This window comes from Pseudophryne corroboree, unplaced genomic scaffold, assembly GCF_028390025.1.
Source record: "Pseudophryne corroboree isolate aPseCor3 unplaced genomic scaffold, aPseCor3.hap2 scaffold_865, whole genome shotgun sequence".
Lineage (NCBI taxonomy): Eukaryota > Metazoa > Chordata > Amphibia > Anura > Myobatrachidae > Pseudophryne > Pseudophryne corroboree.
The window spans coordinates 225405-241452 of NW_026970444.1; the positions used below are offsets into that span (position 1 = coordinate 225405).

The 16048-nt window shown below is 49.4% G+C and overlaps 1 protein-coding gene across 1 annotated transcript in view; it reads left to right on the top strand.

Moving 5' to 3' along the window:
* LOC135043494 (calpain-1 catalytic subunit-like) overlaps nt 1–14794 on the top strand; it is a gene marked incomplete at its 3' end in the record, with an annotated part of 60623 nt that extends 45829 nt beyond the window's left edge. Inside the window, exons 10-13 of the mRNA XM_063955120.1 lie at nt 9982–10121; nt 10455–10615; nt 12605–12619; nt 14604–14794. Of these exons, the coding sequence (XP_063811190.1) occupies nt 9982–10121; nt 10455–10615; nt 12605–12619; nt 14604–14794 (507 nt within the window). The remainder of the gene's footprint in view (nt 1–9981; nt 10122–10454; nt 10616–12604; nt 12620–14603) is intronic.
* Nucleotides 14795–16048: the final 1254 nt, after the last annotated feature.

Consider the following 16048-nt stretch of genomic DNA (forward strand, 5'->3'; position numbering starts at 1 on the left):
AGTGATGATGCTGTAGACTGCGCGCTATAGTAGTGATGATGCTGTAGACTGCGCGCTATAGTAGTGATGATGCTGTAGACTGCGCGCTATAGTAGTGATGATGCTGTAGTCTGCGCGCTATAGTAGTGATGATGCTGTAGACTGCACGCTATAGTAGTGATGATGCTGTAGACTGCGCGCTATAGTAGTGATGATGCTGTAGACTGCGCGCTATAGTAGTGATGATGCTGTAGACTGCGCGCTATAGTAGTGATGATGCTGTAGACTGCGCACTATAGTAGTGATGATGCTGTAGACTGCGCGCTATAGTAGTGATGATGCTGTAGACTGCGCGCTATAGTAGTGATGATGCTGTAGACTGCGCGCTATAGTAGTGATGATGCTGTAGACTGCGCGCTATAGTAGTGATGATGCTGTAGACTGCTCGCTATAGTAGTGATGATGCTGTAGACTGCGCGCTATAGTAGTGATGATGCTGTAGACTGCGCGCTATAGTAGTGATGATGCTGTAGACTGCGCGCTATAGTAGTGATGATGCTGTAGACTGCGCGCTATAGTAGTGATGATGCTGTAGACTGCGCGCTATAGTAGTGATGATGCTGTAGACTGCGCGCTATAGTAGTGATGATGCTGTAGACTGCGCGCTATAGTAGTGATGATGCTGTAGACTGCGCGCTATAGTAGTGATGATGCTGTAGACTGTACGCTTCAATAGTGATGATGCTGTAGTCTGCACGCTACAGTAGTGATGATGCTGTAGACTGCACGCTATAGTAGTGATGATGCTGTAGACTGCACGCTACAGTAGTGATGATGCTGTAGACTGCACGCTACAGTAGTGATGATGCTGTAGACTGCACGCTACAGTAGTGATGATGCTGTAGTCTGCACGATATAGTAGTGATGACGCTGTAGTCTGCACGCTATAGTAGTGATGATGCTGTATACTGCACGCTATAGTAGAGATGATGGTGTAGACTGCGCGCTATAGTAGTGTTACGTTCCTGATGCTCAGAACTGGAGAGATGTTTGTGTAGAGAGTCCAGAGCACCAGGACGTGACGCTGAAATAAGGGATGGTACGGGAATAGCCCCTAGCACCCTACCTCCGTTGTTTTACCCGTGTGGTCAGTTCACGCCTGAGTGACTATGGTTTCTTGGGCCCACGGCAGCCGCATTTGAAGGGCGGATTATGTCTGCCCAACTCCGATGCCCCCAGGTCTTAGAGTGAGACAAGGCGTGAACCGAGACAGGATAATAACAAGGGGACCTCTAACTAAAGCAAACAGAAGCTAGGGGCTACTAACTACCCTAAATCTAAATATATGTGTGGCACGCCCCCAAAGGAAAAGAACAACAAAAGATACCACTGTCCACTCCCCCACATGGCACCGCCGAGTTCCGGGGAGGACAGTGAAAAGCGGAAACCTCCGCAAAAACCACCAATACCAAAGTAAAACAAGGACTAAGAACCCCAACAAGCGAGAACCCCCAGATGACCGCAACAGGTTCATTTGGACAGGAAGGATTCCCAGGACCGGCTTCAGAACTCCAGAACTCAGGAGCACAGGGAGCAGGATCGACCAGATACAGCTGACCAGCAACAGACATTGCAAGGCAGGAACAGCATACAGGAAGCTATCACCGGCGAGGCTGCAGTGTGCTGGCTCCCATAAAAAGACCCTGCTGGCCAATGACAGGAGGGCCAGCAAGACCAGCCCCCAGACCCTAATTACTAGTTGCCGTGCAGCTGCCCTGCTGCACGAGCAACTAATCAATCCTATCTGGCAATGGGGAACGCGGTCCGCCAATGGCGTCCCCGTTGCTATGGACCCAGCGGCTGAGGATGCCCGGCGTCCTAGCGTTGCTAGGGACCCGGCGGCTACAGTACGCACGGCGTCCTGGCGTTGCTAGGCGCCGGGCAGGGAGGGAGGTGCGGCGGCCGTGAGCGTCGCTCGGAAGCAGACCGAGCGGCGCCGCGGACCGCGGCACCTAACAGTACCCCCCCTTGAGGAGGGGTTAATTAACCCCTAAAGCCGGGTTTCTGAGGAAATTCCTGAAAGAATAATCTCTTAAGTTTTGGGGGCATGTAAATCGTTATCCAGGACCCAAGACCTTTCTTCCGGGCCATAGCCTTTCCAGTGAACCAAAAAATAAAGCCGGCCCGAGAAACTTTGGAATCTAAAACCTTCTCCACCAAGAACTCTTGTTGCCCCTGAACATCCACCGGAGGTCTACCCTGGGAAGTCTTCCGAGGGAATCTCCTGGAAGAAAAATACTGCTTCAGAAGGGAACAGTGAAAAGTATTGCCAATTTTGAGTGATTTAGGCAAGTGTAGCCGAAAAGCAACTGGGTTGACCTTCTTAACGATAAGGAACGGTCCAATAAATTTGGGTCCCAATCTAGCCAAGGGTTGTCGGAGCTTGATGTTGCGGGTTGACAACCACACCTTATCTCCCACCTTAAAAGTGCATGGGCGTCGGAACCTATCAGAAAATTTTTTTTCTCGGAAGGCAGCCTTCTTAAGGGCAAGGTGCACCTTTTTCCAAATCATTCTGAGACGGGAAGTTAAGGTCAACGAGGAGACTGGAAAATGAGGGTAAAAAGAATTGGCTCTAGGATGAAAGCCCAAGACCGAAAAGAATGGGGACTCCTTGGTGGAAGAATGACAAGAGTTATTATAGGCAAACTTGGCCAAAGGAAAAAATTCAGACCAATCATTCTGAAGTTTGGCCGAATATAGCCGTAAATACTGTTTTAACGACTGATTAACACGTTCAGTTTGTCCATCAGACTGTGGATGGTACCCAGATGTTAAAGAGAGTTTCATATTTAATGAGGCACAGAAATGTTTCCAGAAACGGGCGATGAATTGCGGTCCCCAATCAGAGACAATATCCTTGGGTAAACCATGGAGCCTGAACACATGGCGGAGAAATAAAACTGCCAACCCTTGAGCAGAGGGTAATCGGGGGAGAGCAATGAAGTGGGCCATCTTACTAAAACGGTCTACTACCACCCAAATGACTCGAAATCCAGCTGAAAGAGGAAGGTCCACCACGAAATCTATGGATATATGTGACCATGGCCTGAGAGGAACGGCTAAAGGCATGAGTTGCCCGACCGGCAACGATCGAGATACCTTGTACTGAGCACAAACCTGACAGGAACGGACAAATTCCCTTACATCTTTAGAAAGATTAGGCCACCACACTGAGCGAGAGATTAACTCCAAGGTCTTAGTGATACCCGGATGACCAGAAACCTTATTATCATGAAACTCAGCTAGAACAGTGCCTCTCAGAAATTCAGGGACGAAGAGACGATCTGCAGGAGTGACTTTGGGAGCCTGCTGCTGAAGCTGGACTAGCTGTGTAAATAAATCCTGTGTGAGGCCAGCCCGGATGACAGACGATAGGACTATGGGGGTAGTAGCCGGGTGGTTATTGTGAACCGGAAGAAAACAACGTGACAGGGCATCGGCTTTTGTATTCTTGGAACCGGGCCTGAAGGTGATAATAAACCTGAAACGAGTAAAAAACAGCGCCCAACGTGCCTGTCGAGCATTAAGCCGTTTAGCTGACTCAATATACTGCAGGTTCTTGTGGTCAGTAAACACCGTAATGGTATGCCTTGCTCCTTCCAGCCAGTGCCTCCACTCCTCGAAAGCCCACTTAACTGCCAACAATTCTCGATTACCAACATCATAGTTGGATTCTGCGGCGGAGAATTTTCTGGACATGAAGGCACATGGGTGTAATTCCTGAGACTCCGGGTCTTCCTGAGAAAGGATAGCCCCCACTCCAACCTCTGAGGCATCTACCTCGACAATAAAGGGGAGATCCGGGTTAGGGTGTCTGAGTACTGGAGCTGAGACAAAGGCCTGCTTTAAGGTCAGAAAGGCAGACTTGGCTTCAGGCGACCAATTGGAAGGGTCCGCTTCTTTTTTAGTCAATGCCACAATAGGAGCAGCCAAATCTGAGAAGGTATGAATAAAACGCCTATAGTAATTTGCAAACCCTAAAAAGCGCTGAATTGCTTTTAAGTTCGTGGGTTGTGCCCAATTTAGGATGGCCTGGAGTTTTTTTGGTTCCATGAAAAACCCCTTAGGAGAAATAATATACCCCAGGAAGGACACTTCTGTGATATGGAAATCACATTTCTCCAGTTTGGCGTATAAATGATTTTCCCGTAACTTCTGAAGGACCAGTCGCACATGGGTAATTTGTTGTTCAAAAGACTCAGAGTCAGGCCCGGCGCTACCCGCTCAGCGAAGGGATGCAGTGCAGGGAGGCGCTGGGACAGAGAGGCGCTTCCCCTGCTCTGAATCCCTTCACTGCTGCGCCGTCCTGTCCCCCTGCTGCTGCTGTGTCTGTCACTGTATGACAGTCACTGGCAGCAGCGCCTGCAGAATCAAAAACCTCCTGCCTCCCCTCCCCGTGTGACAGCGGCTGAGTACGGGACAGAAGGGGGCGGAGCTAAACGGTCCGAAAGGGGGCGGGGCTAAACGGGACAGAAGGGGCGGAGCTACACAGACCAGGCTGCAGTACAGAGGGAGACTGGCTTAGGTAAGTGGTGTGTGTGTGTGTGTGTGTGTGTGTGTGTGTGTGTGTGTGTGTGTGTGTGTGTGTGTGTGTGTGTGTGTGTGTGCATATGGTGGGTGGGTGTGTATGTGTGTGTATAAATGTGTGAATTGTGTGTGTGAGGTATGTCTGCGTACGCGCACTTTATAAACGCTAGTACTGGGGGGGCATTACGTATAATGATGCTACTACTGGGGGTGGCCATTACATGCAAGGACGCTACTACTACTGGGGGGCATTACGTATAAGGACGCTACTACTACAGGGGGGCATTACGTGAAACTACGCTACTACTGGGTTGGCCATTATTTATAAGGACAATACTACTACTAGGGGGGAATTACGTATAAGGATGTTACTACTACTGTGGGTGCACTACGTATAAGGATGTTACTACTACAGGGGGGCATTACGCGTAACAACGCTACTACTACTGGGAGGGTGCATTACGTATACGGACGCTACTACAGGGGGGCATTACGCGTAACAACGCTACTACTGCTGGGGGGGCATTATTTATAAGGACGCTACTACTACTACGGGGTAATTACATATAAGGAGGCTTCTACTGGGGGTGCATTATGTATAAGGACGCTACTACTACTGTGGGGCATTACGTATATGAACGATACTACTATTAGGGGGAATTACGTATAAGGACGCTTTTACTACTGGGGGTGCACTACGTATAAGGACGCTACTACTGCTGGGGGGGGCATTACGTATAAGAACGCTACTACTACTTGGGGGCATTATATATAAGGACGCTACTATTACTGGGGGGGCATTACGTATAAGGATGCTACTACTGGGGGGGCATTATGCATAAGGACGCTACTACTACAGGGGGGGGCATTACATGTAAAGATGCTACTACTGGGGTGGCCATTACGTATAAGGACGCTACTAGTACTGTGGGGGGGCATTACGTATAAGGACGCTACTACTACTAGGGGGGAATTACGTACAAGGACGCTTCTACTACTGGGGGTGCACTACATATAAGGACGCTTCTACTACTGGGGGGGCATTACGTATATAAGGACGCGTCTACTACTGGGGGTGCACTACGTATAAGGATGCTACTACTACTCTGGGTGCATTATGTATAAGGATGCTACTACTACTGGGGGGGCACTACGTATAAGGATGCTACTACTACTGGGGGGCATTATGTATAAGGATGCTACTACTACTGTGAGTGCATTATGTATAAGGATGCTACTACTGGGGGGGCATTATGCATAAGGACGCTACTACTACAGGGGGGGGCATTACATGTAAAGATGCTACTACTGGGGTGGCCATTACGTATAAGGACGCTACTAGTACTGTGGGGGGGCATTACGTATAAGGACGCTACTACTACTAGGGGGGAATTACGTACAAGGACGCTTCTACTACTGGGGGTGCACTACATATAAGGACGCTTCTACTACTGGGGGGGGCATTACGTATATAAGGACGCGTCTACTACTGGGGGTGCACTACGTATAAGGATGCTACTACTACTCTGGGTGCATTATGTATAAGGACGCTACTACTACTGGGGTGCATTACATATAAGGACGCTACTACTACGGGTGGGGCATTACGTATAAGGTTAATAAGATTGTGCTACATTGTGGCGTAATTTTAAATGGGGGTACTATTGTGTGGCCATGCCCCTTACTTGTGAGACCACACCCCTTTTCCCGGCGCACGCCAACGGAATATGGGAGGGCGCAATTTTATAGTTTGCAGGGGGGCGCCGAACACCCTAGCACCGGCCCTGGTAAATCAAAATGTCGTTTAAATAAACGACTACGAACTTTCCTAGAAAGTCGCGAAGGACGTCGTTAATGAGATCTTGAAATACAGCAGGAGCATTAGACAGCCCAAACGGCATCACCAGGTATTCATAATGTCCCGACTGTGTGCTGAAAGCCGTCTTCCACTCATCCCCAGATTTTATTCGGATGAGATTGTAAGCCCCTCTAAGATCGATCTTGGAAAAGATAACGGCAGTCCGGAGCTGATCAAACAGTACCGAAATCAGTGGCAAGGGGTAGGTGTTTTTAACAGAAATTTTATTCAGAGCCCGATAATCAATACATGGTCTGAGCGACCCATCTTTTTTCTCAACAAAAAAGAACCCTGCACTCAATGGAGATTTCGAGGGCCTAATGAAGCCTTTTTTTAGGCTCTCCTGTATATAATCATTCATTGCCAGAGTTTCCGGCCCAGACAGGGCATATAGTCTCCCCTTAGGCAAAGAGGCACCGGGAACTAAGTCTATAGCGCAGTCATAGGACCGATGAGGAGGCAGAATATCCGCATTACCCTAGGAGAAAACGTCGGCAAAGTCCTGATATTCCAAAGGAATAAGTTCTGGGGTGACTGCCGCAACCCGGACTGGACGGGAAATACATTCCTTAACACAAAAGGGACCCCATCGGGAAATCTCCCCAGACCGCCAATCTATGGTGGGATTATGAAAGGCAGCCAGGGGTGACCCAAAACTACGGGGACAGCCGGACAATGGGTAAGGTAAAATTCTATTTTCTCCGAATGTAGGGCCCCCACTGTCAGTTGTACTGGAGGTGTGCGGTGAGTGATAACCCCATTAGAAAGCGGACCACCATCCAAGCCGTGCATGGTGATACGTTTATCCAAAGGTATCTGTGGAACACCCAAAGCCTGAGCCCAACCAAGATCCATGAAATTTCCCGCAGCTCCACTGTCGACGAAGGCCGACACTAACGAACTGAGGCTACCAAAGAAAATTTTTACAGGTACTAATAAGGAATCACTAGAGGAGATTAACTGCAGACCCAAGTGAACCCCCTCACAATTCACTTGGTCAGAACGTTTCCCTGCTTATTCGGGCAATTACGTGCGATATGTCCCTTGCCACCACAATACAAGCAAAGACCAGAATTTAGCCTTCTGGTTCTTTCCTCTGGGGACAGCCGGGAGAGACCCATTTGCATGGGCTCCTCGACGTCCTCAGGGAAAGTATACACACATGGACTAGGCCTGAAACTAGCTCCTCTTTCAGCCCTCCGCTCCCGGAGACGACGATCAATTTTAATAGCAAGCTCCATGAGTTTGTCTAAAGTCTCTGGAGCGGGGTACTGAAGGAGACTGTCTTTAATAACTTCAGACAAACCGAGGCCAAACTGGCTGCCCAGGGCCGGGTCATTCCAGCCACAGTTGTTCGACCAACGGCGAAACTCGGTACAATACGCCTCTGCTGGATTTTTCCCTTGCTTAAGTGCACGCAGGTGGCTCTCAGCCGACGCTTCTCTATCAGGGTCATCGTACAAAAGGCCTAGAGACTTAAAAAAGGCATCTACAGATAGCAAGGCAACATAATCGTCTTTTAACCCAAAAGCCCAGGTTTGCGGATCGCCTTGCAGTAAAGACATCACAATCCCGACCCGCTGAGACTCAGTACCAGAGGAACGGGGCCTTAAACGAAAATAAAGCTTACAAGCATCCTTGAAATTAAAAAAATCCTTTCGGTTACCTGAAAAACGGTCAGGTAGATGCATCTTTGGTTCTGGAATCATACTCGGGGAGACTCGCAAAAGATCTTCCTGCGATCTCACCCGAAGAGTAAGATCCTGAACCATCTGAGTTAGTTCCTGAATCTGGTTGGCCAAAAGCTGGCTGGGATTCGGTCCTAATACTGCCGGATTCATGAGGCCAAATTTCAAGGCCCACCAAAAACAAATAACTCTTAATATTATTCTTTTTTTGTTTTTGGGCCGGTGATAATGTTACGTTCCTGATGCTCAGAACTAGAGAGATGTTTGTGTAGAGAGTCCAGAGCACCAGGACGTGACGCTGAAATAAGGGATGGTACGGGAACAGCCCCTAGCACCCTACCTCCGTTGTTTTACCCGTGTGGTCAGTTCACGCCTGAGTGACTATGGTTTCTTGGGCCCATGGCAGCCGCGTTTGAAGGGCGGATTAGGTCTGCCCAACTCCGATGCCCCCAGGTCTTAGAGTGAGACAAGGCGTGAACCGAGACAGGATAATAATAACAAGGGGACCTCTAACTAAAGCAAACAGAAGCTAGGGGCTACTAACTACCCTAAAACTAAATATATGTGCGGCACGCCCCCAAAGGAAAAGAACAACAAAAAAGATACCACTGTCCACTCCCCCACACGGCACCGCCGAGTTCCGGGGAGGACAGTGAAAAGCGGAAACCTCCGCAAAAACCACCAATACCAAAGTAAAACAAGGACTAAGCGGCCTAGGCCGCAACACGCGGCAGAAGCCGCTACTCACGAAACCGGGAGAGAACCCCAACAAGCGAGAACCCCCAGATGACCGCAACAGGTTCACTTGGACAGGAAGGATTCCCAGGACCGGCTTCAGAACTCCAGAACTCAGGAGCACAGGGAGCAGGATCGACCAGATACAGCTGACCAGGAACAGACGTTGCAAGCCAGGAACAGCATACAGGAAGCTATCACCGGCGAGGCTGCAGTGTGCTGGCTCCCATAAAAAGACCCTGCTGGCCAATGACAGGAGGGCCAGCAAGACCAGCCCCCAGACCCTAATTACTAGTTGCCGTGCAGCTGCCCTGCTGCACGAGCAACTAATCAATCCTATCTGGCAACGGGGAACGCGGTCCGCCAATGGCGTCCCCGTTGCTATGGACCCAGCGGCTGAGGACGCCCGGCGTCCTAGCGTTGCCAGGGACCCGGCAGCTACAGTACGCACGGCGTCCTGGCGTTGCTAGGCGCCGGGCGGGCAGGGAGGGAGGTGCGGCGGCCGTGAGCGTCGCTCGGAAGCAGACCGAGCGGCGCCGCGGACCGCGGCACCTAACAAGCAGTGATGCTGTAGACTGCACGCTACAGTAGTGATGATGTTGTAGACTGCACGCTACAGTAGAAATGATGTTGTAGACTGCACGCTATAGTAGAGATGGTGCTGTAGACTGCACGCTATAGTAGAGATGATGCTGTAGACTGCACGCTATAGTAGAGATGGTGCTGTAGACTGCACGCTATAGTAGAGATGGTGCTGTAGACTGCACGCTATAGTAGAGATGGTGCTGTAGACTGCGCACTATAGTAGAGATGGTGCTGTAGACTGCACGCTATAGTAGAGATGGTGCTGTAGACTGCACGCTATAGTAGAGATGATGCTGTAGACTGCACGCTATAGTAGAGATGGTGCTGTAGACTGCACGCTATAGTAGAGATGGTGCTGTAGACTGCACGCTATAGTAGAGATGGTGCTGTAGACTGCACGCTATAGTAGAGATGGTGCTGTAGACTGCACGCTATAGTATTGATGATGCTGTAGACTGCACGCTGTAGTAGAAACCAGATATATGATATGGAATTGGAATAGGGGGAAATAAATTAATGTATTCTTTCTTGTAATTTCCCATGTAGGATGCTCTGCGAAGATTTCTGCAGCCTATTCTCCATGATTGTTACCTGTAGAGTCAACCTGGATTCTTCCCATTGTATTGCCACTCACCTGCATGGACGGTGGGAGAGTGGGGTCAGTGCAGGTGGAGGTCGGAGACTGAGTGAGTATATCAATGCTTCCATGAGATCAGGTTATCCGGGGCTGTATTAGCCATGCAATCATCATCACACACTAAAATATCATAAAAATAAATAAAATGGGGAATATAAATAAGAAATAAATTAAATAAAAAAAACACTTATTTCGTTTTTAATTTCAAAAGTTCTAGCTATTAAAAATAATTCTAGAATATCGGCCACAGAGTATCGATAGGTTGTGAAACTCTCTACCTTGAAAGACAACTGATTATACAGCAATAATATAATTCTGTGTGTCACTATTAACAATATACATTAGGGGAGTTGGAATTAACCATAACTTACATATTACTCAGGATCTTTCTTCACTAACCCACAATTCCGGATCCTCGTGGGCGGGGCTTCAGATGAAGAGGTGGAGCCTGGAACTACAGAGGAGCGCTGGACAGTGCTGGTGGAGTTGATGCAAACAGATGGCAGGACAGACAAGCTCCACATAGCCTGTCACCTGTACAAAGCAAGTATCTCTTAGTCATTGACACAACATTTATTAGTACAGTATATGTAAGTGTATCCTCAGGGCCATGGGGGTCGGCATTGGTTATGGCCTATGGCACTTGCATGTGGCTTACAGGGTGCCTGTACTGTAGTCTGCTTCTGATACTCCGAGGAGCTAAGCTTCCCGGTCCCAGAGCATGGCCAGCACCCTCTATATTGTGTGATGATGTGCGGAGGGTGGAGCCAGCCAAGAGAGCATTAACCCAGGTGCATGTACTACCGCTCTCTCCCAGTGTAACCCAGGCACATATACTACTGCTCTCTCCCGCTGTAACCCAGGCACACATACTACTGCTCTCTCCTGGTGTAACCCAGGCACATATACTACCGCTCTCTTCCTGGTGTAACCCAGGCACATATACTACCGCTCTCTCCCAGTGTAACCCAGGCACATATACTACCGCTCTCTCCCAGTGTAACCCAGGCACATATACTACCGCTCTCTCCCAGTGTAACCCAGGCACATATACTACCGCTCTCTCCCCGGTGTAACCCAGGCACGTATATTACTACTCTCTCCTGGTGTAACCCAGGCACACATACTACTGCTCTCTCCTGGTGTAACCCAGGCACATATACTACCGCTCTCTCCCAGTGTAACCCAGGCACATATACTACCGCTCTCTCCCAGTGTAACCCAGGCACATATACTACCGCTCTCTTCCCAGTGTAACCCAGGCACATATACTACCGCTCTCTCCCGGTGTAACCCAGGCACATATACTACCGCTCTCTTCCCGGTGTAACCCAGGCACATATACTACCGCTCTCTCCCAGTGTAACCCAGGCACACATACTACTGCTCTCTCCTGGTGTAACCCAGGCACATATACTACCGCTCTCTCCCAGTGTAACCCAGGCACATATACTACCGCTCTCTCCCAGTGTAACCCAGGCACATATACTACCGCTCTCTTCCCAGTGTAACCCAGGCACATATACTACCGCTCTCTCTCCCAGTGTAACCCAGGGCACATATACTACCGCTCTCTCCCCAGTGTAACCCAGGCACATATACTACCGCTCTCTCCCAGTGTAACCCAGGCACATATACTACCGCTCTCTCCCGGTGTAACCCAGGCACACATACTACTGCTCTCTCCCGGTGTAACCCCAGGCACATATACTACTGCTCTCTCCCAGTGTAACCCAGGCACATATACTACCGCTCTCTCCCAGTGTAACCCAGGCACATATACTACCGCTCTCTCCCGGTGTAACCCAGGCACATATACTACCACTCTCTCCCAGTGTAACCCAGGCACATATACTACCGCTCTCTTCCCAGTGTAACCCAGGCACATATACTACCACTCTCTCCCAGTGTAACCCAGGCACATATACTACCGCTCTCTCCCAGTGTAACCCAGGCACATATACTACCCGCTCTCTCCCAGTGTAACCCAGGCACACATACTACTGCTCTCTCCCTGTGTAACCCAGGCACATATACTACTGCTCTCTCCCGGTGTAACCCAGGCACATATACTACTGCTCTCTCCCGGTGTAACCCAGGCACATATACTACCGCTCATCTTCCCGATGTACCGCCATACTGGCACTACTGACTACAGTATAATACTACAGTGTAATACTACAATATAATACGACAGTGTAATACTAAAGCAAAATACTACAGTGTAATACTACAGCATACTACAGCGTAATACTACATTCGTAATAGAAGAATAAATAAAAGGACAAGTAGGGTAGCTTTAAATATATAACCAGAGAAATATATAACAATATAATTATGTATATATGAAGTACATTTTTGTCTTACTTTCATGTTGCCGCTCTCAATTCTTGCTCCAGTGTCCCTCACATTAACCACCACCCCACCCCCTCCCCCACCAGAGCATTAGAAGTTATAGAAGCACTTACTATTTTTTCAGGGACCTAATATAAGAACTGGGATCTGATGATATTTTCCTTCTTCCTTTGACAGGTGCCTAAAGAACAGGTGAGTGTGTGATGCGTCACTGGCCCCTCTCTCTGTCTGGGAGCCCCAGGTAACCCTCTCGTCCCATGGCAGGTTCCTGTTCAGCCTCACCCTGATACACCCTGTAACAATAGAAAGCACTCCTGCACCAGGTAACACATTTCAGGATAAACAGACACCGACCATTATCGACTGCGCGTTTCTATCTATAACAACTATTTATCATCCGCCGGGTTCTGCCGCTCTGATTGGTGTCAGTTTTGATCTTTCGGTTAAGCCGCTGGAAAGATTACTACGGTCGCCGCTTTGTTAGGTTGAAAATCTCGGGAAGAGGGTTTTTCTTTAAATGTGTTGGGTCTCCCTCCCCCCAAATCCCCCTATAACCAGCACCAGGCTGCACCAGCAGGAGGGGAGCTGACGCTATAGCAGGGAAACACAACATGCGGTCACCCTGCCATAACCACAACCAGCACACCCCAAACCTGGTCAGCTGGATTTCCTCATAAAAGTCGGGACCCCCGTAAAATACCTCCCCCCCCCCACCCCATGAACATATCTATTCTAATATTCTATATTACCTATCTAACCAATAACCCGGCACCACCATAAGGCGTGCGGGGAATAACCACCGGCTTTCAGGAGTGGTTGACTCTTGGGAGGGGGGCCCCAACATTGTGCGGAAATCGGGCCCTGGGCTGACCAGTCTGAGGCAGGTTGCCGCTATGACAGTGGAACCTCGCGCTATAGCGTCGGCCCAATGCTGGTTATTGTAAATTCGGGGGAACCCATGAGGTTTTTCCCCCCTATTTTCCCAGGCAGCGAGGTCGGGGCAGGTTCATTTCTACAGCTAATGAAGCCTTCACAGGTCATAGTATCAGGGCAGGCCTCTCCCAAAATCACTGTCACCAGCCGGCTCTAGTGACAGGGGAGGGGGAAGGGGGGCACCATAGTTTTACTGTCACTATGGAAACCATTCGTAATGTAGCTCCTATTCTCTATGTGAAACAGCTGATTGTTTGTCCAATGTCCCATTGTGATCTAAAGTCGGGTTATGGTCATTTTGCTGTGGGTTTGCTGTGTGCTTGCTGTGGGTTTTGCTGCGTGTTTGCTGTGGGTCTGCTGTGGGATTGCTGTGGGTCTGCTGTGGGTTTTGCTGCGTGCTTGCTGTGGGTTTTGCTGCGTGTTTGCTGTGGGTCTGCTGTGGGATTGCTGTGGGTCTCCTGTGGTTTTGCTGCGTGTTTGCTTTGGGTTTAGCTGTGGGTTTTGCTGTGTGTTTGCGGTGGGTCTTCTCTGGGTTTGTCACTTTGTTGTAGGTTTGCTGTAGGTTGGGTTTTGCTATGGGTCTTGCTGTGGGTTTGCTGTGGATTTTGCTGCTTGTTTGCTGTGGGTCTGCTGTGGGATTGCTGTGGGTTGGGTTTTGCTATGGGTCTTGCTGTTGGTTTACTGTGGGCCTGCTGTGGGTTTGCTGTGGATTTTGCTGCGTGTATGCTGTGGGTCTGCTGTGGGATTGCTGTGGGTCTGCTGTGGGTTTTGCTGCGTGCTTGCTGTGGGTTTTGCTGCGTGTTTGCTGTGGGTCTGCTGTGGGATTGCTGTGGGTCTCCTGTGGTTTTGCTGCGTGTTTGCTTTGGGTTTAGCTGTGGGTTTTGCTGCGTGTTTGCGGTGGGTCTTCTCTGGGTTTGTCACTTTGTTGTAGGTTTGCTGTAGGTTGGGTTTTGCTATGGGTCTTGCTGTGGGTTTGCTGTGGATTTTGCTGCTTGTTTGCTGTGGGTCTGCTGTGGGATTGCTGTGGGTTGAGTTTTGCTATGGGTCTTGCTGTTGGTTTACTGTGGGCCTGCTGTGGGTTTGCTGTGGATTTTGCTGCGTGTTTGCTGTGGGCCTGCTGTGGGATTGCTGTGGGTCTGCTGTGGGTTTTGACTTTAGTAAATAGGCGTTTTTGCAAAACTGGCAGCAAAATGACCAAAAACCCCAAAGTGACCTTTAGTAAAGCTACCCCTTCATGTCCTAGGTCTCTCGTCCCCGACTGGACCGTGGATTTTTCACAAGGAGTCGCCCAGTGTGTGACACAGGAGACCCTCAGAACAGCCGTGGGGTCACAATGCGGGCGTGCGTGGCCCCAGGGGATTATGTTATTGTGCCTTCCACATATGACCCCAACCAGGAGGGTAACTTCTATATTCGGGTATTCTGTGAGCGCAGGTAAGTGTATATGTCAGATACAAAGCACAGATTCCACTTACACGGCACACAACAGAAGCTGCAATAGTCTGATTGTCTCTGTATTTATATAGCGCTGACATAGGCCGGAGCTCAGACAACACTCGCTGGAGATCAGGAGTCCTGCGTCATTTCTGCTGATAATAATGAATATATACATTTAATTAAACAAACAAAATTGTTCTTAAAGGAGCCAATGCCGTTCTGAATAGAACCCTGTCCACCCATACCCCTGCAGTAACGAGGGACAGGACACATTCGCTGCTTCCTAACGTTTCTTCTGAAATGTTGCACAGAGAATGAGAGGTTCAGTGCAACTCTGCGCAATGAATATTGCTCTGGCCAGGGGCAGTTGCAGATTACAGTGTGCGTTGTACAGTATACAGCGGGGACAGTACCCTCACACGCCTCCTGGTGACTGACAGTACTAGGGGAAGGACTTCATTAATGTATGAGGTGCGTTAGGGGAGACATCTTTCCTTTTATCCCCCCTTATGTCCTAATCAAAGACTCTGAAGGGTAACCCTAAGAATCGTAGATACTGTGCAGAGAAAGCCCTATTGGGGCACCGTTCCAGAAATCAGGACCACCGAGGTACCGGGCTATTAGACAGCACTGCTCACTATATACAGTATGTGAGTGACTCGCACGTATACAGGAGAGGAGCGCCTGATAGTGTATGACCACACGTATACAGTAGAGGAGCGCCTGATAGTGTATGACCGCACGTATACAGTAGAGGAGCGCCTGATAGTGTATGACCGCACGTATATAGTAGAGGAGCGCCTGATAGTGTATGACCGCACGTATATAGTAGAGGAGCGCCTGATAGTGTATGACCGCACGTATACAGTAGAGGAGAGCCTGATAGTGTATGACCGCACGTATATAGTAGAGGAGCGCCTGATAGTGTATGACCGCACGTATATAGTAGAGGAGCGCCTGATAGTGTATGACCGCACGTATATAGTAGAGGAGCGCCTGATAGTGTATGACCGCACGTATACAGTAGAGGAGCGCCTGATAGTGTATGACCGCACGTATATAGTAGAGGAGCGCCTGATAGTGTATGACCCGCACGTATATAGTAGAGGAGCGCCTGATAGTGTATGACCGCACGTATACAGGAGAGGAGCGCCTGATAGTGTATGACCGCACGTATACAGAAGAGGAGCGCCTGATAGTGTATGACCGCACGTATACAGTAGAGGAGCGCCTGATAGTGTATGACCGCAC